Below are 21,110 nucleotides of genomic sequence, written 5' to 3'. Positions count from 1 at the left end.
TAACCAAAGCTGATAAACTGAAACTTGTCACTAGTCACGCTTAATTCGCCCACGTGTCTATTTTTGTTGTTTTCTAAGCATCGTGACGCATGGCGCATCTATGTTGCGATAGTGTTCATTATATATCCACAATGCTATGTGGCTGCTTCGGCCATGCTCGAACATTTATCATAAAAACGCGGTCTAAAAGTGGTCGCACTAACATTACCTCCTATGCCGGAAATTCGAAGTGCGCTCGAAGGTTGCGCCTCGAATCAGCGGTTCTGCAGCTCGCCGGAGCAGATGGGCGCGAAGTCTGAACTTGCATTGTTACGAACCGCCGGAAGTGTGTGCTGCCGACGCGCGTCAGAACAAAGCCCTACGAAACTTCTGTAGCAGTTTTAGTGAAGCATACGCGCCACTGTTTTTTTCCGTGGCACGTTGAAGAAGACGACGAAGACCCGCGCCGTGATTGCTTGAGTGTATATGTTGCTGGCTGACACTCACCCTCACAGACCCAAACAACTTTCAAGCTCACGTAAACAGCACACTCGAAAGTCAGCTCTTCTCGCGAACAAAATGTGCTGCGAAAAAGACACCGGCGGAAAAATCTAATCTCACTTTTCAGAGACCGAGAGCAGCAGCGAAAGCTTCGTGAGCGCGGTTGCTATGACAATGTTGACATTTGGGGTATACCCGTCCCAATGCTCCTTTGAGAAAAACCGCACGTGATTTCCACCGCGCTCTCTCCAATACGTTCGTGCTGGTCGGGGCCTGTCCTGGGTTTCCTTCCTCCATGTCGGATGCAATAAACGTGCGCGAAATCAATAGCATGCGTTTTGTATTCATGCGTTCCGACATATGAAAGAATGAGTGCGACCATTTTTAACACACATATACAAAAAGGATATTAAGCACAACCGCGAAGAAAAGTATCTGATGCCCTTCTTATTCTATAACGCAGAAGTGGCACAGTCAAAACTGTAATCCTATAGGTGGATCTGGATGATTCTTTCCACGCTTGAGCATATATAGTCTGACTTCTCCGGCAGATATCACCAATAAATGTTCCGATGTCTTGCTAGAGCCACTAAAGAAATACATTGTAGCTGTAGGTACCGGAAATATTTGCACTTAAAATCCCCCTCCTTTTATTTAAAGCAATTATTGTGGCCTGTTAATGCCTAAGAGACGTCATTCTTACCTTATTCTGACATTGCTGCAAGAAGACCACCAGGGGAAGTGCAAGCATTGAAACGTACTAGGTTTTGGGTGAAAAAATATAATGCATCTGAGTAGCATATGAACGCGTTTTAGGATTATAGCCGCAACCTTTTTACAGTCGATAGCTCGAACGAGCCCTCCCATTTCTTTCTTCAGTTATCGCTGATTGGATGTTAAATCCTGCGCTTCACAAAGGTCGGCGGACTGCCTCATTCGGTCTGAATTTAACATTCAACTACAAGAAAGACAGAGAGGGCAAGCAACTAAACGTATTCATTTCTTTCCATCATCTTTTTAAATGCTGTCGTTTGAACTTAAGCATGCCAACACATTTATTGACGAGTCGACGTCACTCCTCTATCATCATTGATAACATGGTCGCTAAAACACGATTGTGTTGGCTGATATTTGCTGCATATTTGCCGTAATAAAGCAACAGATTGTTTTCTTATTCGCACAGTTTTCGCCCATTTCGAAAACTCAGTGTACGTAACTGCACCCTGTACTCACCGGCATAACTTTGCGACGCCCCGTGACGACGCTATGCAGGCCGTCGGTGTACGGCGACATCCGGTTAGATGCGCTCTATTGGGGCTCGCGTTTTTTATTGGCTAGGCTAATAATTTCTAATAAAGCACTCAAGTAAAAACTTGAGGAGCTAATTATCTTGTCTCGATGCTCCTCCATCGGCTCAGGAAATTTTGCGTCCGCGCAAGTTCTACTTACCGCTAGGACACTTTCCTAGGAAGGGAAAACACGTGCAAGCACAGACACCGGTATAACACAAATTCAAAAAAATCTTTCTTGCCTACAACAAAAAGTAATTTGATAAAGTTTTCTCAGTTTGTAGACAATGAACATTTTTAATAACTACACTATTTAGCGAATTTTTACCCTTACCACCTCAACGCTAAATTTACGACTACACGTAGGCTAAAACTAACTTTTTTTGTAATTTTGTCGCCAGCTGTACAGGCCCATTTCACGTTATATTCGTCCCAAATTATTTTTCGCTGACAGTACAACTTGCAAGCAATTAGTTACTATAAAATATAACCTTTCGGTAAAAAGTTATCTTTCTGCAATAAAATTCCCGATATGCACCAAATTTTGCATATTTAGTGCCGTATAAGAAACTCACGGAAACGTAAAGTTCGAGAACTCCTTTTTAAAGTGAAAAGCCTATCTTCATTCTCAAGGAAAAATCGTGTGCACGACTAATTTAAGAGGAGAAAATTTTTTGACAATGGGGCGTTTTACGACTCATATTTTCGAGCTTTCTAAAAAACTTCACATGTTCCCAGTGGTGCTGAAAATTTTTTTTTGCAGAAATGTTTTGCAGGTATACTTCTTGCTTTAAATAGAATAGCCTCAATTTTTTTCAAGGAAATTGCTGATGGTCGAGCGCCAAGGTTGGGACAGTTGGCGTTCCCAGTACCCACAAGCAATTTTCTGGATGAGTCATGATCGCAAACAATGTAGTTATCCCATACTGCTGAGGCAAGCGTGATGCTTCGCTTCTTGAGACCAACTACTTGGGGGTCGTCATGACTCATCCAGGGCCTCGCACTGTCAATAGTCCACAGTCCGGCGAATAGAAATGACGCTCACCGGAAGAGTCTCGACAAAACAACTTACTCCAAAGCAATGCATAGGGGATGGAGCGCTTAGGCACATGGGACAAGAAATATACAGACACAAGAAGTGCCATGGGTTTCTATACTTTTCATGTCCTTTGTAGCTTATAGCTTTGAATCCACTATGCGTCCGTCTTATGAACCAACTCAACCAACGGGCTTATTTTTGCTAACTTTCGTCCATCACTTTCGATTTCCGCCACGGGCCAAGGGAGATGCACTATCAGTTATATCTCCGAAAGCGATCAGGAAAAAAGCGTACGAGCACAACGCCATTGCGTTAGCGCTGAGCGACCACCGTGCAGGTTAGGTACTACATTAGTGAGAATACAACAAGAAGCTTATAACAAATAAGCAAGGGACGCACTTGTAGACAGAGAATATGATGATGGCAGGCACCAGGACCACTACTGACAGCGAATGTAGCACGATGGAGAAGATGGTCATGGAACGATGATACTGCAGGTACAAAGAGACCGTGTGACATGTAAAAAAAAAAACAGAGTAATGAAAGTTATGAGCACAGTAACAGTATTATGGCACGGTTTGGCTATTATTCCAAATGGCATACACAATAATTCAGGCGGATTTGCACAACAGCTCAAGCCGAAGGAATTGGAGCTCACGCATCTATGTTTCACGCTTTGTTATGGGAAACACTTTTACTTGCTGCATCCTGTACCCATAGGTAAACGATGTCAAATATAAGCGAACAACAAGCTGAACGCGTTAGTAAAGAACTGAGTCATGTTTCTGACTTTTTCAGAAAGACTGGCGTAGTTTCAGTGCGCATAATACGCGTGCATATTAAGTACAGATATTAAACCAACGAGCATTCGTGATAAAGTAGAGTTGTTTATCTTTCTCCTTTCAAGCGAGAGTGCTAACTCCAGTCGGTGTTTTCAAAATTTTTGTTTTCTTTTTCTAGGTTATATTTTCGGAGAAGATACACGGAACCGTTAATAGGGCGCGTAGGTAGCTTGCAGGTAGCTCTTAGCATTGAATCATACGTCAGTACTGTAACTGATAGTGAAATATATGAAAGGGTACCGAAAAACGACCTACTACCAGTGAAAGCTGAATCCAAGCTTCGAATGTCGCGCTCACGGTTTTACTAATTGTTTGTTCACCGCCATTAAAATTCTTGGAAACTTGCGGACATATGCATGTGGACCCTTCTGTTCACAAATTCTAGCCTGCACTTACACTCACTCATTGCTACCTTTTGTGTGTTTCGTTAGCTGCATTGATTAGTAGACACCAAAATATTGCCACAGTGTGATTTGAGCCGAAATGCCGGAGGCAGCGCTAGTAGGAGAAGACGATGTAGAACAGCTCGTCTTCAACCATGGTCTCTGCCATTTTTGATGTTTGGCCATACACCCTTAGGCAAGGTTACACCATTCGGAGTGTATCTCTGCCACACAACAATAATCGTCATCTGCCTTGCTTACGTTTCCTTTCGTGAAAACGCCGTGCCCGCTACTTTCCTGTCGGGAATGCTATGTCATGCTGATAACGCGCATGCCGTTCGTTCCTGGAAAGTACCGGGCTCGCCGCGTTAAAGAAAGGAAATGCGGACAAGACAGATAACGACTATTGTTGTGTGGCAAAAGGGTGTAATTTTGGGCTTAAGAGTGCAGTGTTCGCGCCTCGTGCATAGTCACACCAAATGCCGCCAGACTAACTCCTTTACACTGTAACATTATGCACACAGCGAGCACGTTTTTACAATATCTGGATAGCACATGAGTTGCCATTTTAATATATATCTGAAAGATAAAAAAAAAAGACATCGAGCGAGTGGCATTCGCATAGACTTTAAGGAAGCCCGAATACTAATGAAACAGACTAAGGGAGTATATTTTGTGAAATGATTACCTTTATTTGTACTCCCGTGTTAATTCGTATGTATGTGTTATGCATGACGTGTCGTGTTACAGTAAAACACAACGTCTTAAAAGTGACGCTATTGCGAGTTGCGGTAGCACAGCGTTTCGGAGAAATATTTATTTTAAGAGCGGAGTTCTTGATAACTTCGATTTCGTGCAGTTTGTGATAGCACTTTAAATTATCTAGTGGTTCTGTTTTACCTCATTGCTCCTTACGCACCTTTTCGCTTCTAATGCAAATAACGGAGGTCGAATAAGTGTCTACTCATGTTTACGTAATTCAGTTTACGTAATTCTGTTTACGTTTACGTTTACGTAATTACGAATGTTTACGTAAAATTCTGTACAAGTACCTATTGCCAATCCTACTGCAATGTTTTCAGTGTGACCTGATATCACTTTTCTGGGGTCATACGGCTACATCTATCTTTTCATATTAAAAAAAAAAGGTTATTTATAATTAGGTGTATTTTTATCACGCGTGTATATGATGAAGTTCATTCCCATGACGATCACAACTAGCATCAATTCATCAAACCACAGCTGTTCGTTTCTTTGCTAACGTTAAAGTATACGTGAAAAGGCAAGAAATTTAAGAACTGCCATGTAATAATTAGAATTGACTTGCTTGACAGCGACTAATTTCAAGTGGTCGACAATTTGTAATAACCAAAATTACGGGTCATTCACTATACTTCACGTGGAAGTCCGTAGGTCATTTATGTGGTCCTTCCATGATCAGCAGTGCAACTTTTTACATAGGCGTTGCTCTTTGTGCTCATAATTTTTTTTTTTTGAAGTGATCTTGCGTATTTCTTTGCATACAGGCACTCTAAAGGTGTCAGAGTTGTTGTATAGCCAACAAACTTAATAAGTTGGTTGGATACGCAATTCTAACTGCTGTAACTGTTTCGAGAGCGGCAGTGAGAACGAAAATGTGGAGCAATAAGGCGGAAACATGGCGAAGCTTGATGACAATTAACGACAACTTCCGCAGAGTAGAAGGAACACAACTTTAGAATGAAGGTGAGCTGTGTTGACCATCAGGCTTCCAAGAGCTCAAACGACTTACCATTTGTAATTAAAATAAAGTATTCTACTTGCGCACTAGTCTTAATCAAATACAGTGCCGAAATACTTGAACGAACCTCAAGTGAGCCACAATCATAGAAGGTATACTCCTTGCCGTACTCCTGGCTGTAGAACCATGTGCCGTTCTGCCAGCAGGTTTTCTTCGACATCTCTGCGTTGAAAGAAGCAATTAAATATGAACTGTATAAGGACACTTCCTACGGGGTGTACAAATTATTAGGCATCGAGCTTTAAGAAATGCAGCGTAGTATTAGCGCGAACACAAACATGTGCACATATTGCTTAGTCGTAGTCAATCTGACCATCCCCCACTATTTCTTTTCTCCATGTGGGTTAATCGGGTAAATGTAACTCGCAAATTATTGTTTTAATGGTCAACATGTGAATGACGAAGTTGCAGGCCATTAAAGCAACATCAAACTGGGATATTTTTAGCTACATATAATTCGTGTGCGTATGTTTCCCGGCTGAAGAACAAACTGGGATATTTTCAGCTATATATAATTCGTGTGCGTATGGTTCCCGGCTGAAGAACAAAGCCTACAAAACAGGAGAAATAGTCACTTGAATGTACACCCACTCCACACGAGAAATCATCGACTTCAAAGTGGCGTACTAAAGTTAACTTAAAAAACAAATAAAGGAAGAATATGAACAAATCGGTGGATTTGTTCATATTCCGCAAACCATTGTTCAAATTCATATTGTTCAGACCAGGGACAGCGCGTCGCCTTGGTATTGGTACGGAATCAGCGCTGATAACGGTTGACCCGTCGTGGATAGTGCGCGCAATTATCTTTCGAGTCAAAACAACTTTTTCGGCTTTCGTGAGCAGCTCTTAGTAAGCCTGTCTGTATTTATTTATTTTGCGTTAACGTCTTTAAATCACGGTAAAATTAAGAATGCAAATAGGCACCTAGCTGAAGACATCCTAGTTTCACATTTCTTATCAGTGTATCCAGGCTCATAATTAACGCATTAGCAAGTTTCTGTGTAATTCACGAGTTAGATAATAATGCAGAATTATGCAATTAAGTGTCATGAACAACAAATTACTGGCGGATGCTCAGCTCGATACAGAACGCTACGTATACTTGGTTTTGTTTCTATATGACATAACATTTTTTTTAAAGCTCGGTTCATTATGGGTTGCGAGAACTAGAAATCCTACTGATGATACAAAATTTTTTTCTCTCTCAGGCTCAAACTATTCAGAGCGAAGGTTATATTTCGTTGTGTCTCGTTGACCTTTTAACGTAACAGTGTATGGTACAAGAACACCGTGTGTTCAGGCTTACGACACTCGGACTTATGAGTGATGCTTCAGTTTTGGATACGTGAACTCGCTATGGTCGAAGGTAATGAAAAAGATGATCAGTTTTAAAAGTTACAACAAAATTAATTTTCAAATCTATTTCGTGTGACACATAAATATGAATAAAGGGGAAATCGGACATCCACCCGTTCGTATCAATTGCTACAAAGGAAACCCATACGGGTTCCTCGAAAGAAAAGCCTCATGGTTGAAGAAAAATTCGTCCTGGTCCGGGACTCGAACCCGGGACCGCCGCCTTTCCGGGACAGCCGCTCTACCATCTGAGCTAACCAGGCGGCTAGCAGATGGCAGGGCGAAGTTGAATTTGTCGACAACACGAAGCAAAGGCAAGTGTTTGACGTAGTAGTTCTGCGGAAACCCGCAAGGTGGAGAGAAGTAATGAATAAAGGGAAAATCAGACATGTGGGGCGTTGTGGCGTAAAGCTATTGCCAACTTTTTCCAATTCTGCGATCTGCCCTCCACGATTTGCCAAAAAAAATTTCAGACCCCTCGCACTTCGCTTTTCTTCACGCGACGTCAAGAAAACCGCGGTAGCTCTCCATCTGATATGACGTCCACACACTCATTATGCATGATTATACTAAACAAAAGAAAAATAATCATTTCTGATTCGACGCCGTTTCGCTGGAATCCGTCTGCTATTGGTCAAAGTTTTCGAGCTGCGCTCAGTTCACCCGTCTGTCACGCGAAGTCATAAACCTGCGAAAACTCACCGCGTTAAAGGTACAATAATAAGGCGAACAAAACTTTTTTTCTAAATAGCCGGAGACTGCCCCATTCCAAAAGGATTAGAAGATGACTGCTCACCGAGCACACAGGCAGTGGCTACTCGCACTTGTCAGAGAGCATGGTTTCATTTGCGCAAAGCAGAACTTTTTGCATGACATTATAATTTTGTCAAGCCCATGTGCCACGTATACGACATTGCTCTGCCAAATATTCTTTGCTGAATATCCATTTTAACAATATTCCTATCCTTCCGTAGCACGCAGCCGCGATATTCCACCAGCCATGCGAGATAAATAAGGGGAAGAGTACCAATTGCAGACGCTGGCACCACTTTCTTCATCCGGTTATCTATTTTCACTGCGCTGGCTCGATCGGCCCCACTTGAACCCTCTCCACTTAAGCGTGCTCCCAGCTTTACGTTATAGCTCCCCATGTTATGTTCAGTAGGTGTCTACGAAAGGGGCATTGCTTAAATGATTGAGCTTTAGTGGTATTACTTCAGTATGTGAGTTCATTTATTTTTCGTTTTGCCGGGAGTGCAACCCTTAATGATAGACTCAAACTCATTCTGGAGAGAGGCGGAGAAAACAAGCATGCTCAGAGCAATTAAATACATAAATACGTATCTGCATCATAAAGCGCTTGGTGCTTTCTGGTCTCGTAGCAAGGAATCAATAAATGCCTGCATAAAGAATATGCTAGGCTCGTGTGTGATCCAACGGATTATCACAAATAGCAGCTGCATGATAAGCGTAGGATGAGGTCGAGAGACAAGGAGGCGAATGAATGTCACGGAAGAATTATTTTCTGCGCAATTCAACAACGTAACTTTCAATCTAATGATATGCCTCTCTGATGCAAGCGACAAAGCAATCGGATAATTAAATTCTTTACGGTCTCTTCATTCATAATTATTCTTCATAATGGCCCAATTTCAATTTAGCCATCTCAGGCAAAGCAGAAAGTTATGAGAAACAGCGAAGACATGACCTTGTTCCCCACCGGCGGCAAGTTGGTTTTCATCCACTTTCATTTCCATTAATTTATAATTTCTTTAATTCAGTTAGTAAGTACAATTAACTTCTCCCATGTTGTCCTTGGCGTCGTTGTTTGGTGGCTTCTTATGATTAATAAAAATCGGGCCCCTCGGTTGACCCACTGTTGTAGCGTGCCACAGAGGCACCTGCGTCATATTTAGAAAAGCTCGTGTTGCGGCGCCTCGGAGTCTTTTTTGCAGCATATCGGCTCTCACAGGAAAGCGCATCTGCTTACTGAAGCGTTTTCTTTTGCCTTTCTTTTTGTCTATGCGCTGCGTTTAACCAACATCACTGATTTCTAACGCAGAACACCTTGAGGAAATTTAATTGAAATATAATTTATCAGCAAGAAACTTAAAGTTCACCGACTTCCGCACATCTGAACCCAGCCATGCGAGACGCATTATTAAGGACGTATAGATAAACGTAGGAACACTTGTCGAATAGAGGCCGCGCACCGATTACCGCGGAATTTCCACGCACCGTTTCCTGTAACCAGCTGCATTAGAACAACCAAGTCTGACAGTGGTATTTCGGAACGTAACTACGTGATAACCAAAAGGATGCTCGAATACGCGGAGTTTACTACTAGGGCGGCAATCTACTTCGTTGCCAATGGCTAACATGCAGATTTGCCACTTTTGAAACATTCGAAACCGCTTTCCCGAGGTTTCGCCTTTTGCATTTGTACTGTTGTCGGCTGTTGAATAATCGAAGCGAATCGAAGGAGAAGGAAGCGACGTAGCAAAGAGAAATAACCAAGAGCCGCCTACTATTCTGGCACAAGCTTCGCACTCATTGGAATGCCGAATGCTATTGCGTTAGCACCTAATGTTTCGTAATGTTCCTGCCAAGGTGGCAAGCACTTACCTATACTCTGCGAACAGCAAAGGTCACGCCGTCCCTTCTTTCTCACTTTTCCTAATATGCTCTCGCCTCCACAGTGGTTAATTATTGAGAGGATGTTTATATATAGCAACAAGGGAGGTGCCGGTATTGGAGTCGCTGCCGTTCCGTTATTATGACCGTACAGAGTTCCCAGGAGACCACTGTCGTAAATTTGCACCCGTCTGCAAAGGTCGCATGCGCAAAACTACGAACGTGGCTTACTGATGCACTGCGGTTGCTCGGTGATAAAGTACGCGTGCGCGGGACAGGGCTTATGCACCGTCGTCCCGGCAGGCGTGTCTTTGTAGCACGTCCAGCCATCCCATGTCGCAGGACAGTGTGGCCCGTCTGGAAAAGAAACGAACGAAAAAAAAAAAGAGGACGTTGATTCATTTTTTTATATATACCATCACAAACAAGGCTCACCGATGCTCACCGACCACAAGTCATTTTTCTGGCAGACTGAAAATGTACTGTATTAAATTACAGAGTCTTAATTTCTAGAGCTTTTTTTTTTCATGCTCAGTCAGGATTATTTTGCAACCTTCAGCGATTAGTATTCAATGTTCTATGTTGGGTACACAAAGTGAAGATATTCTGCGAAGGAAGTTTGTCCCAATTTTAGCTGCGATTAAACAGTTTCGCTGCTGCTGTCATTGTTCATGTGGTTTTCCCGTTCTGGAGTGCTCGTTCTTCTGTGCCTTTGTTCACTCAAGCGTGAAACGTCCTGATTATTGGAATGCGCGTCAGTTGCAGTCCTGGTCACAGTCGCTAGTAGAGCAGGTATGTGAAGCAGACCCTGAGTGCAGGTTAAGGCGACGTGCCTGTCCTCTTCTATGTCGGCAACCAATGCAGTTAAATGCGCCAGTCACTTATCATGTCCAATGAAGCAATGAGATAAATGTTAAGATTAGCTGCTTAAAAGATACTGATGGACTAGTTGGTGAGCCATGATATTGAAACAGCGCACTCACATCTGACACGTTCGAGTACACATAGAAAGGATACACACAGGCGTTGGACTGCAACTGTAGTGCTTTATGTTCAAAGTCCCGCCTTTTGTAATGTCCCTCTCTAAGTGTAACTGTACGTGGCAGATGTAAGTGCACTGCTTCAATAACATAAGCTGTTCAATAGCATAAGAGATTGGTTCTGTTCCGGTATAAGAGAGTTACCGAGGAGAGATCGAGATAGAAAATAACTCGGCTACTTTAGTTACTTGTGGACTGCAGTGAAAATAGACTAACTGATTAAGTAAGTACATGAAGAATACACGTAAATTGAAAAAAAAATGGCTGCCTCTATGCCTCAGTGTCCATGCTACTACATTATTACGGGATACACTTTGCGGTTTCTCATTAGTGCTAGGGTCCTGCATGCATTTAAATGAATGAATGTAAAGTCCAGACAGGTGACTCAGTTTTAACTCAGGTAGCTCCAGTTCACGCTACAAAGCATTAAAAAGCTGTGGTTTCGCCCAACAAACGAAGCATTGAATGCGATAGCAAATCATTAGACAGCTATACGACGTAAGCATAGTTGTTTTATCAGGCGTATAAGCGTTCGCTTACCAACTAAAATAGCAACCATGGTGTAAAAAAATTAAATTATGGGATTTTACGCATCAAAACCACTTCCCGATTATGAGGCACGCCGTAGGGGAGGACTCCGGAAATTTTGACCATCTGAGGTTCTGTAAGGTGCACCTAAATCGAAGCACACGGGTGTTTTCGCATTTCGCCCCCATCAAAATGCGGCCTACGTGGCCGGGATTAAATCCCGCGACCTTGTGCTCAGCAGCCCAACACCATAGCCGCTAAGCGACCACGGCGGGTGTATGGTGTCAAACGCGCACAGGTAAACATAAACACATCTCACTCGATAACCGCGGACACTCGCTGTCGAAACGCTGGCGTGAGCAATAGCGGCGGCAGCAGTGAGTGAATTCGCGCTGCCTCTCGCGATGGAGGCTTGTAGAGACCTTTCGCAATCATTTGTAGTAAGTAAAATGATTCCGTAGTAAGAACGCGCACGGCTGCGCAGCAGAAGCAAAAAAAAAAAAAAGAAACAAGAACTCCGCACATTAGCGCAGCCGGCGCAACGCGTGCTAGCTGGATCTCAAAACGGGCTCGTCCAAAACCGAAACCGGTAGATGTTAATCCCACCCGCTCGGTGCGCCACAGTCACTTCGGCCGCTGGCCTCTATGGGAGTGTCCGCTCTTGCTAAACGTCTTTCTCTACGGTTTCTATCTACAATTCCCCTGTCAATTCATCTCCATTCGCCTGCGGAGCACGTTTCAAACCTCGCCCAGTGTCACCGGCGTTCTCGCGTCAACACAAACGCCATACAACAAGACCACAAGTTTCTTTAAGACGCATCCCATCACGTCGTATTATTCAGTCCTGGTGACGAATTGTTGCTCTCGTCCACGCACTCCTGACCTGTGTCACTAGTTCCAGCCTCGGTTAATCTCCCGTACATAGTGCAGGAGCGGATTTCTCTTGTCAGAAAGAACCGGCAAATGCGCAACTCTGACCAGCCAAGTGCGTCTAAATCGCCGTATATACGCAGAAGGATAAAAAAACACCGCAAGAACTGTGGCATATAGACGCGACAGCGAACTATGAAAATGGAGTTGTATATGAGTTCTTGTCTACGGACACTTGAATTGATGTCAACGAACACCGGACTCGACCAGCTGCTGCCTTTCTGCTATTGAAGCAAGGAGTTAGATATCAAGGAATTTATTTGTGACGCTGCACTGGGCTTGATTATGCAAGAGAGTTTGCACCGACGTCGTACGAGGCCTACAACAGCTCGTGTTTATTAAGTTGGCTACTCGCACAAATGCGAAATATTTCAGTTTCAGCTCTAAATCTCGGAGAACCTATGAAAAAAAATTTTTTCCTTTGCTTTTAGCAAGACCGTTTGGTGTAATTTCGTTCGTATTTACAACTGGCCATCGCCTGTTCTCTGTTACCCTTCTTGCGAAAGCCTTAGAAGACATGTAGCTTTGAACAATTCCTGGAACATAAATCTCGTCATCGCTTTATTACTCTCTGGCAATATTTCATATCTACATTTGCCTGCAAAGTGCCACCGTCAAAAAAATAAAAAGAACGTGACTACATAACGTAGTATATGTGGCACAATTCCAATGTTTCCTAATGAAGAAGCTCACAATAAGTTCCGTTCATAAAATGTTCCTTTGTTTCCAGGATCATTTCTATATTCCAATTAGTCATAACGGATAACTCGTGCAAGATCTTGCAAATTGTACATGCTTATGATTTGTTTCTTTTTTTTTTTCAATCAGCACATAGTTGAATCAGTCTGTATGCGAGCACCATCACCACCACAACCACAATAGCACAGGCTGCGCGCCGTTATAACAGTTCCGAAGTGCTGTAAGTGCCATCAAATTCATCTTTTCAATTAGGTAGCTACGTTTCGATCGTTTCATCGCGTGAACGGTGCCGCTCACCTCTGGCCGGCGCTGGATCAGCCAGCTCGTCTTCGAGCATCTCCCGGCAGCATTCCTGAGCAGCCAGGCAGCAGCTCTTCCAGCGGTCGGCGTAGAACCCCTTCTTGAACGTTTCCACGATTCTCGCGTCGCTTACGTTACCATAGGGCTGCAAGCATTCGCCGCCACACTCTCCGCGGCACAGCCTTCCGCCACGGCAGTACCTGCACGACCACGCGAATGCCGAGAAGCTTAGGCGGTGGCCGCTTGGCACGTCAAAGCAGTGACGTATTCTGGACGTTACTTCTTCAGAACCGCGCGAAAAAGTGGACTAGGCTAGATAAACGCGAATTCATTGTGCATATCGTATTTGTCTGTTTCTTGAAGTGCGCCAGCCTGACGGAATCAGCAGTGAACGCTTTCGTGTGTAACAGTTCAAACTGTAAACTTCTTTTTTCTTTCTCCTCTTTCAATCCCCTTTCCCCATTTCCCAGTGCAGGGTAGCCTACCGGCCTCAGCCTGGTTTACCTCCATGCCTTCGCCTGATGGCTTCTCTCCCCTTCATTCTAGTCCAATGCCGCTCTTCGCGCAGTTACGAAAAGGTGACGTAATATGTACCAGCAATTTCGGTTCAAAACCCTTCTTTATTCTATACTGTCCGCATGAGTCAATCATTGAAATATATCTAACGTAATTCGTGCGGCACAAAAGGATAACAATAAGGTGATTATTCAGTCCGTGTCAGATCGAGGCGATTTTTGTCTGAATACGTCTGAAATACGTTCTATGCAGTTGCCCAGCCGCCATAGCTAATTCCAATACGTTCACGTTGTAACGTCGTGTAACACGGGCTGGATTCCCAAATAAGTTTGTGAAGTATTAGAATTGGAGCTGGCATGCAGTTAATTCGCTGGCCTTCCACAAATGTTCCGAACGCAAAGCTCTATCAACTTCCTGTATCGGACCTTCATGTCCAATAACCATGGTTCATAATTTGGTGGCGCCATGGCTGCAGTTCCAATTACTTCAGTTATCGTAGTCGTTGACAACCCAGTACCATTTCGTCAGAAGGCGCCTCTAGCGGCATAAAGAAAGAAAGAAAAAAGAAAGAAAGTAAGAAAGAAAGAAAGAAAGAAAGAAAGAAAGAAAGAAAGAAAGAAAGAAAGAAAGAAAGAAAGAAAGAAAGAAAGAAAGGAAGACTTATTGCGAGGTCAACATCACAAGCTTTTCTGTTTCCAAGAGCTATTTCCCAATGGATGGCTCACTTACATAGGAACGCATTCGCTATCGCCAGAGCCCGCCATCCCTACTGCCTAACCTATGTAGGCCATTACCCGAAATTGCGAAGCAATTTGCACATCAAGGTGGTTCGTAAGGGCATACATCGGTCAGCAGAACACAGCGAGCTACCCTTGACCTAGACGAGGTGTTAGCGTTAGTCGTGGTCCCAAACGCTATCCAGTGTAGCACTAACTACTGAATAGGTACTTCCCGCATCTTCTAGGAAGAGGAAGGAGTTTTGGCAACTTCATGGAAAGCTTCGCTGTGGGCCAGGACTGAATTCACAAAGCCCTTCGTCCAGAAGTGCTGTTTGCGACTGGCGTGCCGTTTTCGCAAATACTATGTCCACCACCTAGATTGACTCACGCTTGCTTTCACGGGGAGTAAGATCTTTGTTGTGAATACACGCCAAAATGTGCCCACCGAATAATACTGCAGTTTATACTAAAGGTCCACGCAGGCCATGATTATAACTGCAAGAAAGCACCTCACTTACCTTATCCTATAGTCCTCCAAACTTTCTTTCTTAGTCGCAACATGGGCGGGTTTCTTTCTTTTTCTTGTGTGTGATTCAGTATTGTCGACAGATGGTAGATTACACCGCTCTACAGTTAGTCAACGTCTGTAACCATGAAGAAGAAGTAACCGAAAAGGAAAAGTACTTACGTCAGCCTAGAGGCGTTCTTGAAAGCCAGGCTTGGCATGTACTTGTAGCAACGCGCACAGGTGAGCTGGCTGAAAAGATGCGGCTCCAGGTACAGCTGGCTCTCCATGCGGCAAGTACCAGGGACCCTCTCGTACATTGACCTTCGTGCCCACGCCATTTCCACGTAGCCGGCAGTCACCTGCAAAATTATTTTCGCAACGGCGTTGAATTGCAAGCTGGAAAGTGTTTCCGATGAATCAGACAAGACACACGTCGTTCTGTGAGTGATAGATTTGTTACTTCTGTTGAAATATGCCAACGGCAACATTTCATTTTTATACGTGACCCATATGTTGCAGGCGACGTTCGACAAATGTCAGTGTATATTCGTCAATCCTTCGAAAGTTCATTGCGAAGCTTGAAGTTCTTTAAAGCTGCAGTCATGGAAAACACATAAATTAGTAGTAGAATCAGCATAGCTGTTCTTGCACCCACTGATAGATGTTCCGGGACTACCAGAACATATGTTGAAGCTCGAAAGCTGGATAAAAAAATACTTCTTGCTTCATAAAAGCCTGCGTCAAAACGTTGTCTAACTTCTAACGCCTGATCGTCTTACTTCTTGGTTTCATAACTGACGCCTTATCATACGTACATCATCGTTAAAACAAGGTAACTTTACCAAGTGACCCGTCGTCTTGTGTTCTGTGCAGACACTGAACGATGTCTCTCCACAAATCTGTAATAATCCGCAGTTCACTAAATAATTGTACTGCGTTACAAGGAAGGGTAGATGTTTGTGCGACCTCGTACATATATACACGTAGGTTGCAGCTAGAATAAGCGCGATGGATTTTATATGTCACAGGTTCACAAATACATTATCAGTCCTATTCAAGAACACTCGATATACAAAAGCAGCCAACTTACCAAAGAAGCAAACAAGTAGAACCGAAGGTCTATCGACGTCATAATTCACTCAGTACACAGTGGGAAGATCACGTGAAACTGCCCTCTTATGTTCTGCACTGTTTGAAGTCACCCGCAGTGGACCGCCATTGTTCAGCAGGCTCGCAGTCAGCGGAGAATAAACGCTGGAAGAAATAAAATATAAACAACTGATACAGGCTCCTTCGAGCTATGAGTCAACTGTACATGGGCCTGTATTCACACGTAAAGAAAGACGTTCATCCACTGGAATTGTTCTCAAAAACAGGTGCCAGCCAATCGGGATGACGGAAAGCAGACACAATCGGCCAGAGGCAAACAACACGTATGAATAAGAATTATGGGTTCTGCCTATGATTCTTGGGGTAACGGTAATGCTCTTGATCTATATTGTTATGCTGCTCTCATTTACGATTATAAAATAGCACGTGCTTTTTCCTATCAGATCTGCGTGCATCATTATATGCAGCGCTTCGGAATTACAAAAGATATCGTCATAAAGAGGAGACTAGAAGATGGCTGGTATCGAATTGAAGCGCACTTCACTACTTTGCAGCTTCAACACGAACAAATGTTTTCGTAGAAAAAAGGAAGCGAATTATTGATGATGGCATACAAAAATACTCAATAAAAAGAAGACAAAAACTAACCGAGAACAATCGTAGGGGTCTTCTAGTTCTTTCGTGCCGTACTCATTGGTCGACGAAAATTGCTTTACGGCATTAAAGTTTTAACATATTTGACCCGATAAGCTCGCCATCACGCTGATCGTACATGGCCGCAGTGACAGTGTATAGAAGGTAGCCTTCAATGAACTTTATGCATTTTTATGTTCTCTTCATGATACGGAAGCGACGGCTCACAGTGAATGTGAATGAATTATAAATAAAGGCCATCATCCGCTCCTGGCAGTCTCATTTGTGTAGCCGGCAGACAGTTAAGCGAGGCATTATAAGTGGGGTCATCGTCGTCATGGCAATTAGCGGTGTCATCCGCTGTTTCCTGCTCATGACTAATGGTGTCGAAAGCACCAAAATGTTCGCGCAACCGTGGGCGCTTTAACGTAAGGTGATTCCATTCTGACTTCAGTCCAATTTTCTGACGTCAAATTTAAGTACCCGCTAACGCAAGCATCGGCGGGGGCCCACAACGTTGTTTGCACAGCCCAGCCAAACGCTCTCCTCGTTTATAGACGGTTATAACTTTTGTTTGTTTTGAAAGTTAAAGCATTGCCTACCGTAACAGGCTTTTCTTGATCTAATTGGCTGAACATAGGTGAGGAGCGCAGATAAGAGCAGAGGGTTTCGATGGGGCTAAGCTAGTGCAGTGAAAGTAGATAACTGGGCGAGGAGAGCGATGAAGGCGTCTCTGAATGGTTCGTTTCCTCTTGCTGATCTCGTGGTTGCCCGTTGACGATTACGGCGGCGGGCAACGGAATCGTAAAAATATGCAACAACGAATTCCTAACTAAGAATATTTTGGCAGAGCGATGCTGTTTATATGACGAAAGGGCTCGGTAACGTTATACTGCCCCGCGAAAACTTTATTATGGGCAAATAAATTAATTCTCACTGGTAGGTCCGTGTACACAGCGCCGGAGCGATCAGTGCACAGCCATCTCCTGCTCCTTTTTAGTCCCAGTCTCCGACTAGTCCTAAAAAAAAGAAAGAAAGAAAAAAATTCCGTTTTGTTCTGCATAGTAATGCATATTTAGTGCGTAAACGTCACTGTGACGTCATGAGTTCTCGCGGTTTTATCATGTCGCGTGAAATACACGCGAACTAGGTGTGGCCCGAAAACATTTTCACCAATCACGGAAGGCTGATGGTGACAAAGGCGTAGAATCTCAAAGAAGTGTACTTTATTTCTTTTTGTCGGCCTAATCATCCATAATGCACAGTCAGTGCGTACACGTCATATTGACAGACAGGTGAACTACGCGTCACTTCAAAAACGTTTGACTAATCGCGCACGGCTAACGAAGGAAATGAAGTAGAGCCTGATTGAATGCCTTTACGTTATAGCACCACATATTTGGGACATGAAGTGTTACATACTTCGTTCTTGGAACAGTATGCTAGGAACAAATTTTTGAGACATCCGACAAGTAGAAATGGTGGCGTAATTTCTGTCCCACCCTCTACTGATATAGAAAGTACGTTCCAAATTTTGTATTTTTTGAAGTAAAACAAAACTAAGAATCATTGTTTCTGCCCCGAACACGAACAGTCTATAGCATGTGAAACTATTTTGAAATAGCAAGGCGAAGTTGGTCAACGCGTGTGCATTTGTTTGTTCTTAAGTTTCCTTAACTGCTCATTTTCTTCACTGCTTTTACGAGATTAGAGTTCCCAGCAAATCAAGCAGACTTATGTCAGTGCGCTGTTGTCTGTGTAAACGTTACAAACATTTAGTAGCAGTGGTTACTTAGAAAATGAAAACTGAATACCTGAAAATCCGCAACTGAAAACCTGAACCAGAAAATCAAGGGCTTATATAGAAATAGAAAAAGGACTGCTTGATTTGTCATGGCGAACATATATTGACTGCAAATTGGACTATTATTTTTATCCCTAAATGTACTGCATAAGTACTCAGCTTAAGAAAAACAAAGTCGTGTGCCTAATTGATATCGCAAGGAGAAAGTAGATTAAGAATAGGAAAGTCGGGAGACCTAGGCGTAAGAAAAATCCCGACGACCACTCCACAGGCAACAAAGGAGAAACTGCAACAAGTGCAGTCACTGTGGGAGGGGAATAATTGTAAGCACTTCCTACACACATGCTGCAACTACACACGAATATGCACGCAAGTACGTCGTTCCCAAGACACGATGCAATAACGTGGCTTGACTCTAATATGTCCATAGGCACCTTAACAACCACTCATGTGAAGAAAACAGGTCAGCGTTCCCGAACTTCAACATGTCATATTTACAAATTTCTCACTCAACATTTTCACACTAATAGTGAGTTCACACGAATCAGCAATGTTCCTATTTCAAAGGAACTTATTTAGTCTTTAAAAGCTAGCAAGTCTAATGAACGTGGTTAAAAAAAAAACGCAACCATACGGTAAAGCTCAATGTCATGAGCTGTATATCAACAGAATGTTGTCTCTCTGGTCACAGTGATTGTAAGGCTTGATGCCATCGCTTTCTACACAAGGACATTTTCTCCACCACCTACACACTGAAAAGGTAACAGAGCTTACGGAGTATGTAAGCAACGGTCATGTCGTAAAGCCTACGTAACTTTAGAATGGGGTCATTATGTCGAATGCTTACCAGAAGCGACAAGTGCAACGGTGTTACTATACAAAAAACGAGGAAGGAAATAAAGAATTCAGGGAAGTATCACACTTTTCTCATCTAAAAATAACTATTAAAATATTGTGCACTTATGACCACACCATGAGCTCTGTACCGTTACGCGAAGAACCAGGATCCACGAGAACATTTTTAAGGGGGAACATTTTAAGGAGTTCCTAAGGATGATCCTTCCGAGGAACGAACTTTCTTGGAAAAAACACCGAAGACGAGGAAGATCAAACACACACAAAAAAAGAAGCTCCCGTTAGTTTCAGTATATATATTTGTTGGTGGCATTTTACGTGCTCTCTTCGTCCACCGCCTAGCGGCACTTACGTCGCGAAATCGCATCACCGCGCCTTCTCGTCTCGTTGAAAGGAACGGCCGCTCTGAGGCCGCCTTCGTCGCCGTTAAGAGCGTCATTAGCGAGACCGGGGCGCCCGGAGTACAAAGCCGCGACGACGCGTCGGCGGAGGGATTGTCTTTCGCGAACGCACCTCAGCTACACACGCCGGGGTTCGGGCACGCCGGCGATTAGGAGGAAGCAGGGCAACGAGCTTATTCCGCGTAGCTTGTTGCGGCTCGCAAACGGAACGAACAAGCTGTTGCGACAATGAGGTACGAGGGCGACGGCACGCACTACAGAAGCTCTGGCCGAAGGGCGCCTTCAGATTAGACGCCTGCGTGACAAGAACAGGTGCGCACGACGAGTCGGGATCGCTTGCTTGTTTCCCAACTGAGTGACTCGTTCGAGGCACCTACGGAACCGCCCAGAACGAGAAGGTCTGGCCAGCCGCCATCAAATAAACGCTCAGCTCGGTCTCAAACAAGGCGACTAGTTGGACCGCCCTTTGCCGTCTTATTACTTTACTCTCGCAGAAAGCCGTACTGCGACGTCCTCGTATAATAGGAAAAGCGAGATAAAGAGGCTGCATTCGCACATTCCAGGAACCCCACACGATATCGCTGCGACGGGTTAGAACAAGACACGTGCTGAATTCGCGAAGCTTTTCTTTCGTGAGCGTTCTTTGTCACTGGCCGACCGCCTTCAGGTATGTTACGTCCAGCGACAGGATTGGCTGGAAGCTGCTATTATAACGGAAAAAGATGATCGTTTTTTGTAAATGTGGGCCCAGGAAGTTCACCTCGGGCATCTTGGCTGAAGTGTTTCATTAAGTTGAGAATGCCATGCCGCTCAGTCACGTCTAGAACTGTGCCTTGGTGCAGGTGCAATCACTGAACACTTGTTATACGCGATATATATATATATATATATATATATATATATATATATATATATACTGAAACGACATTTTTTTGGCTGCGTGCAAACATAGAATTCAACAATTCTACACATCCTGTAAAGTGAGCACCACATGATTGTTTTTTTTTTCTTCTTTATTCGTCAACGTGTTGTGGTGGTTGCAGCTGCAGGATTTAACTTTGCGTTCTCGGCCGGCAATTGATCCGCCTGAATATGCAGTACGCTGCTCCTGAACGCCTTTTCTCCCACAGTAAGGCGAAATTGCGGTGGTAGGAAACTTGAGTCATGTTTAGATAGCGATGTGAAACTTAATACAAACACCTACAACGGAGACGCGCTTCACCTGACCACTGGTGCGTTCTTCTACATTGTAATAATAACT

The 21,110-nt window shown here is 43.7% G+C and overlaps 1 protein-coding gene and 1 long non-coding RNA gene across 5 annotated transcripts in view; one reads left to right on the top strand and one right to left on the bottom strand.

The window, feature by feature from the left end:
• Positions 1–21,110, bottom strand: part of LOC142572356 (calcitonin gene-related peptide type 1 receptor-like) — a 107,092-nt gene that overhangs the window by 52,888 nt on the left and 33,094 nt on the right. The window contains exons 1-7 of one of the 3 annotated variants that reach the window (XM_075681417.1): positions 17,727–17,809; positions 16,137–16,300; positions 15,227–15,405; positions 13,301–13,503; positions 10,038–10,163; positions 5,881–5,975; positions 3,208–3,299 (exon numbers count right to left, since the gene is read on the bottom strand). In XM_075681417.1, coding sequence (XP_075537532.1) covers positions 3,208–3,299; positions 5,881–5,975; positions 10,038–10,163; positions 13,301–13,503; positions 15,227–15,405; positions 16,137–16,178 — 737 coding nt within the window. In that variant the 5' untranslated portion in view covers positions 16,179–16,300; positions 17,727–17,809. Of the gene's footprint in view, positions 1–3,207; positions 3,300–5,880; positions 5,976–10,037; positions 10,164–13,300; positions 13,504–15,226; positions 15,406–16,136; positions 16,301–17,726; positions 17,810–21,110 lie in introns of those variants that run through there. The other 2 variants (XM_075681418.1, XM_075681419.1) reach the window with 2 other exon arrangements.
• Positions 15,356–21,110, top strand: part of LOC142572358 (uncharacterized) — a 245,453-nt gene continuing 239,698 nt past the window's right edge. For both annotated transcript variants that reach the window (XR_012826053.1, XR_012826052.1), the window contains exon 1: positions 15,356–15,486. This is a non-coding gene — a long non-coding RNA (uncharacterized LOC142572358). The remainder of the gene's footprint in view (positions 15,487–21,110) is intronic.

The sequence above is a fragment of the Dermacentor variabilis genome, chromosome 2 (assembly GCF_050947875.1).
Source record: "Dermacentor variabilis isolate Ectoservices chromosome 2, ASM5094787v1, whole genome shotgun sequence".
NCBI classification, from domain to species: Eukaryota; Metazoa; Arthropoda; class Arachnida; order Ixodida; family Ixodidae; genus Dermacentor; species Dermacentor variabilis.
Note: the sequence above shows the minus strand (reverse complement) of the source record. Positions and strands in the feature narration are given on the sequence as shown.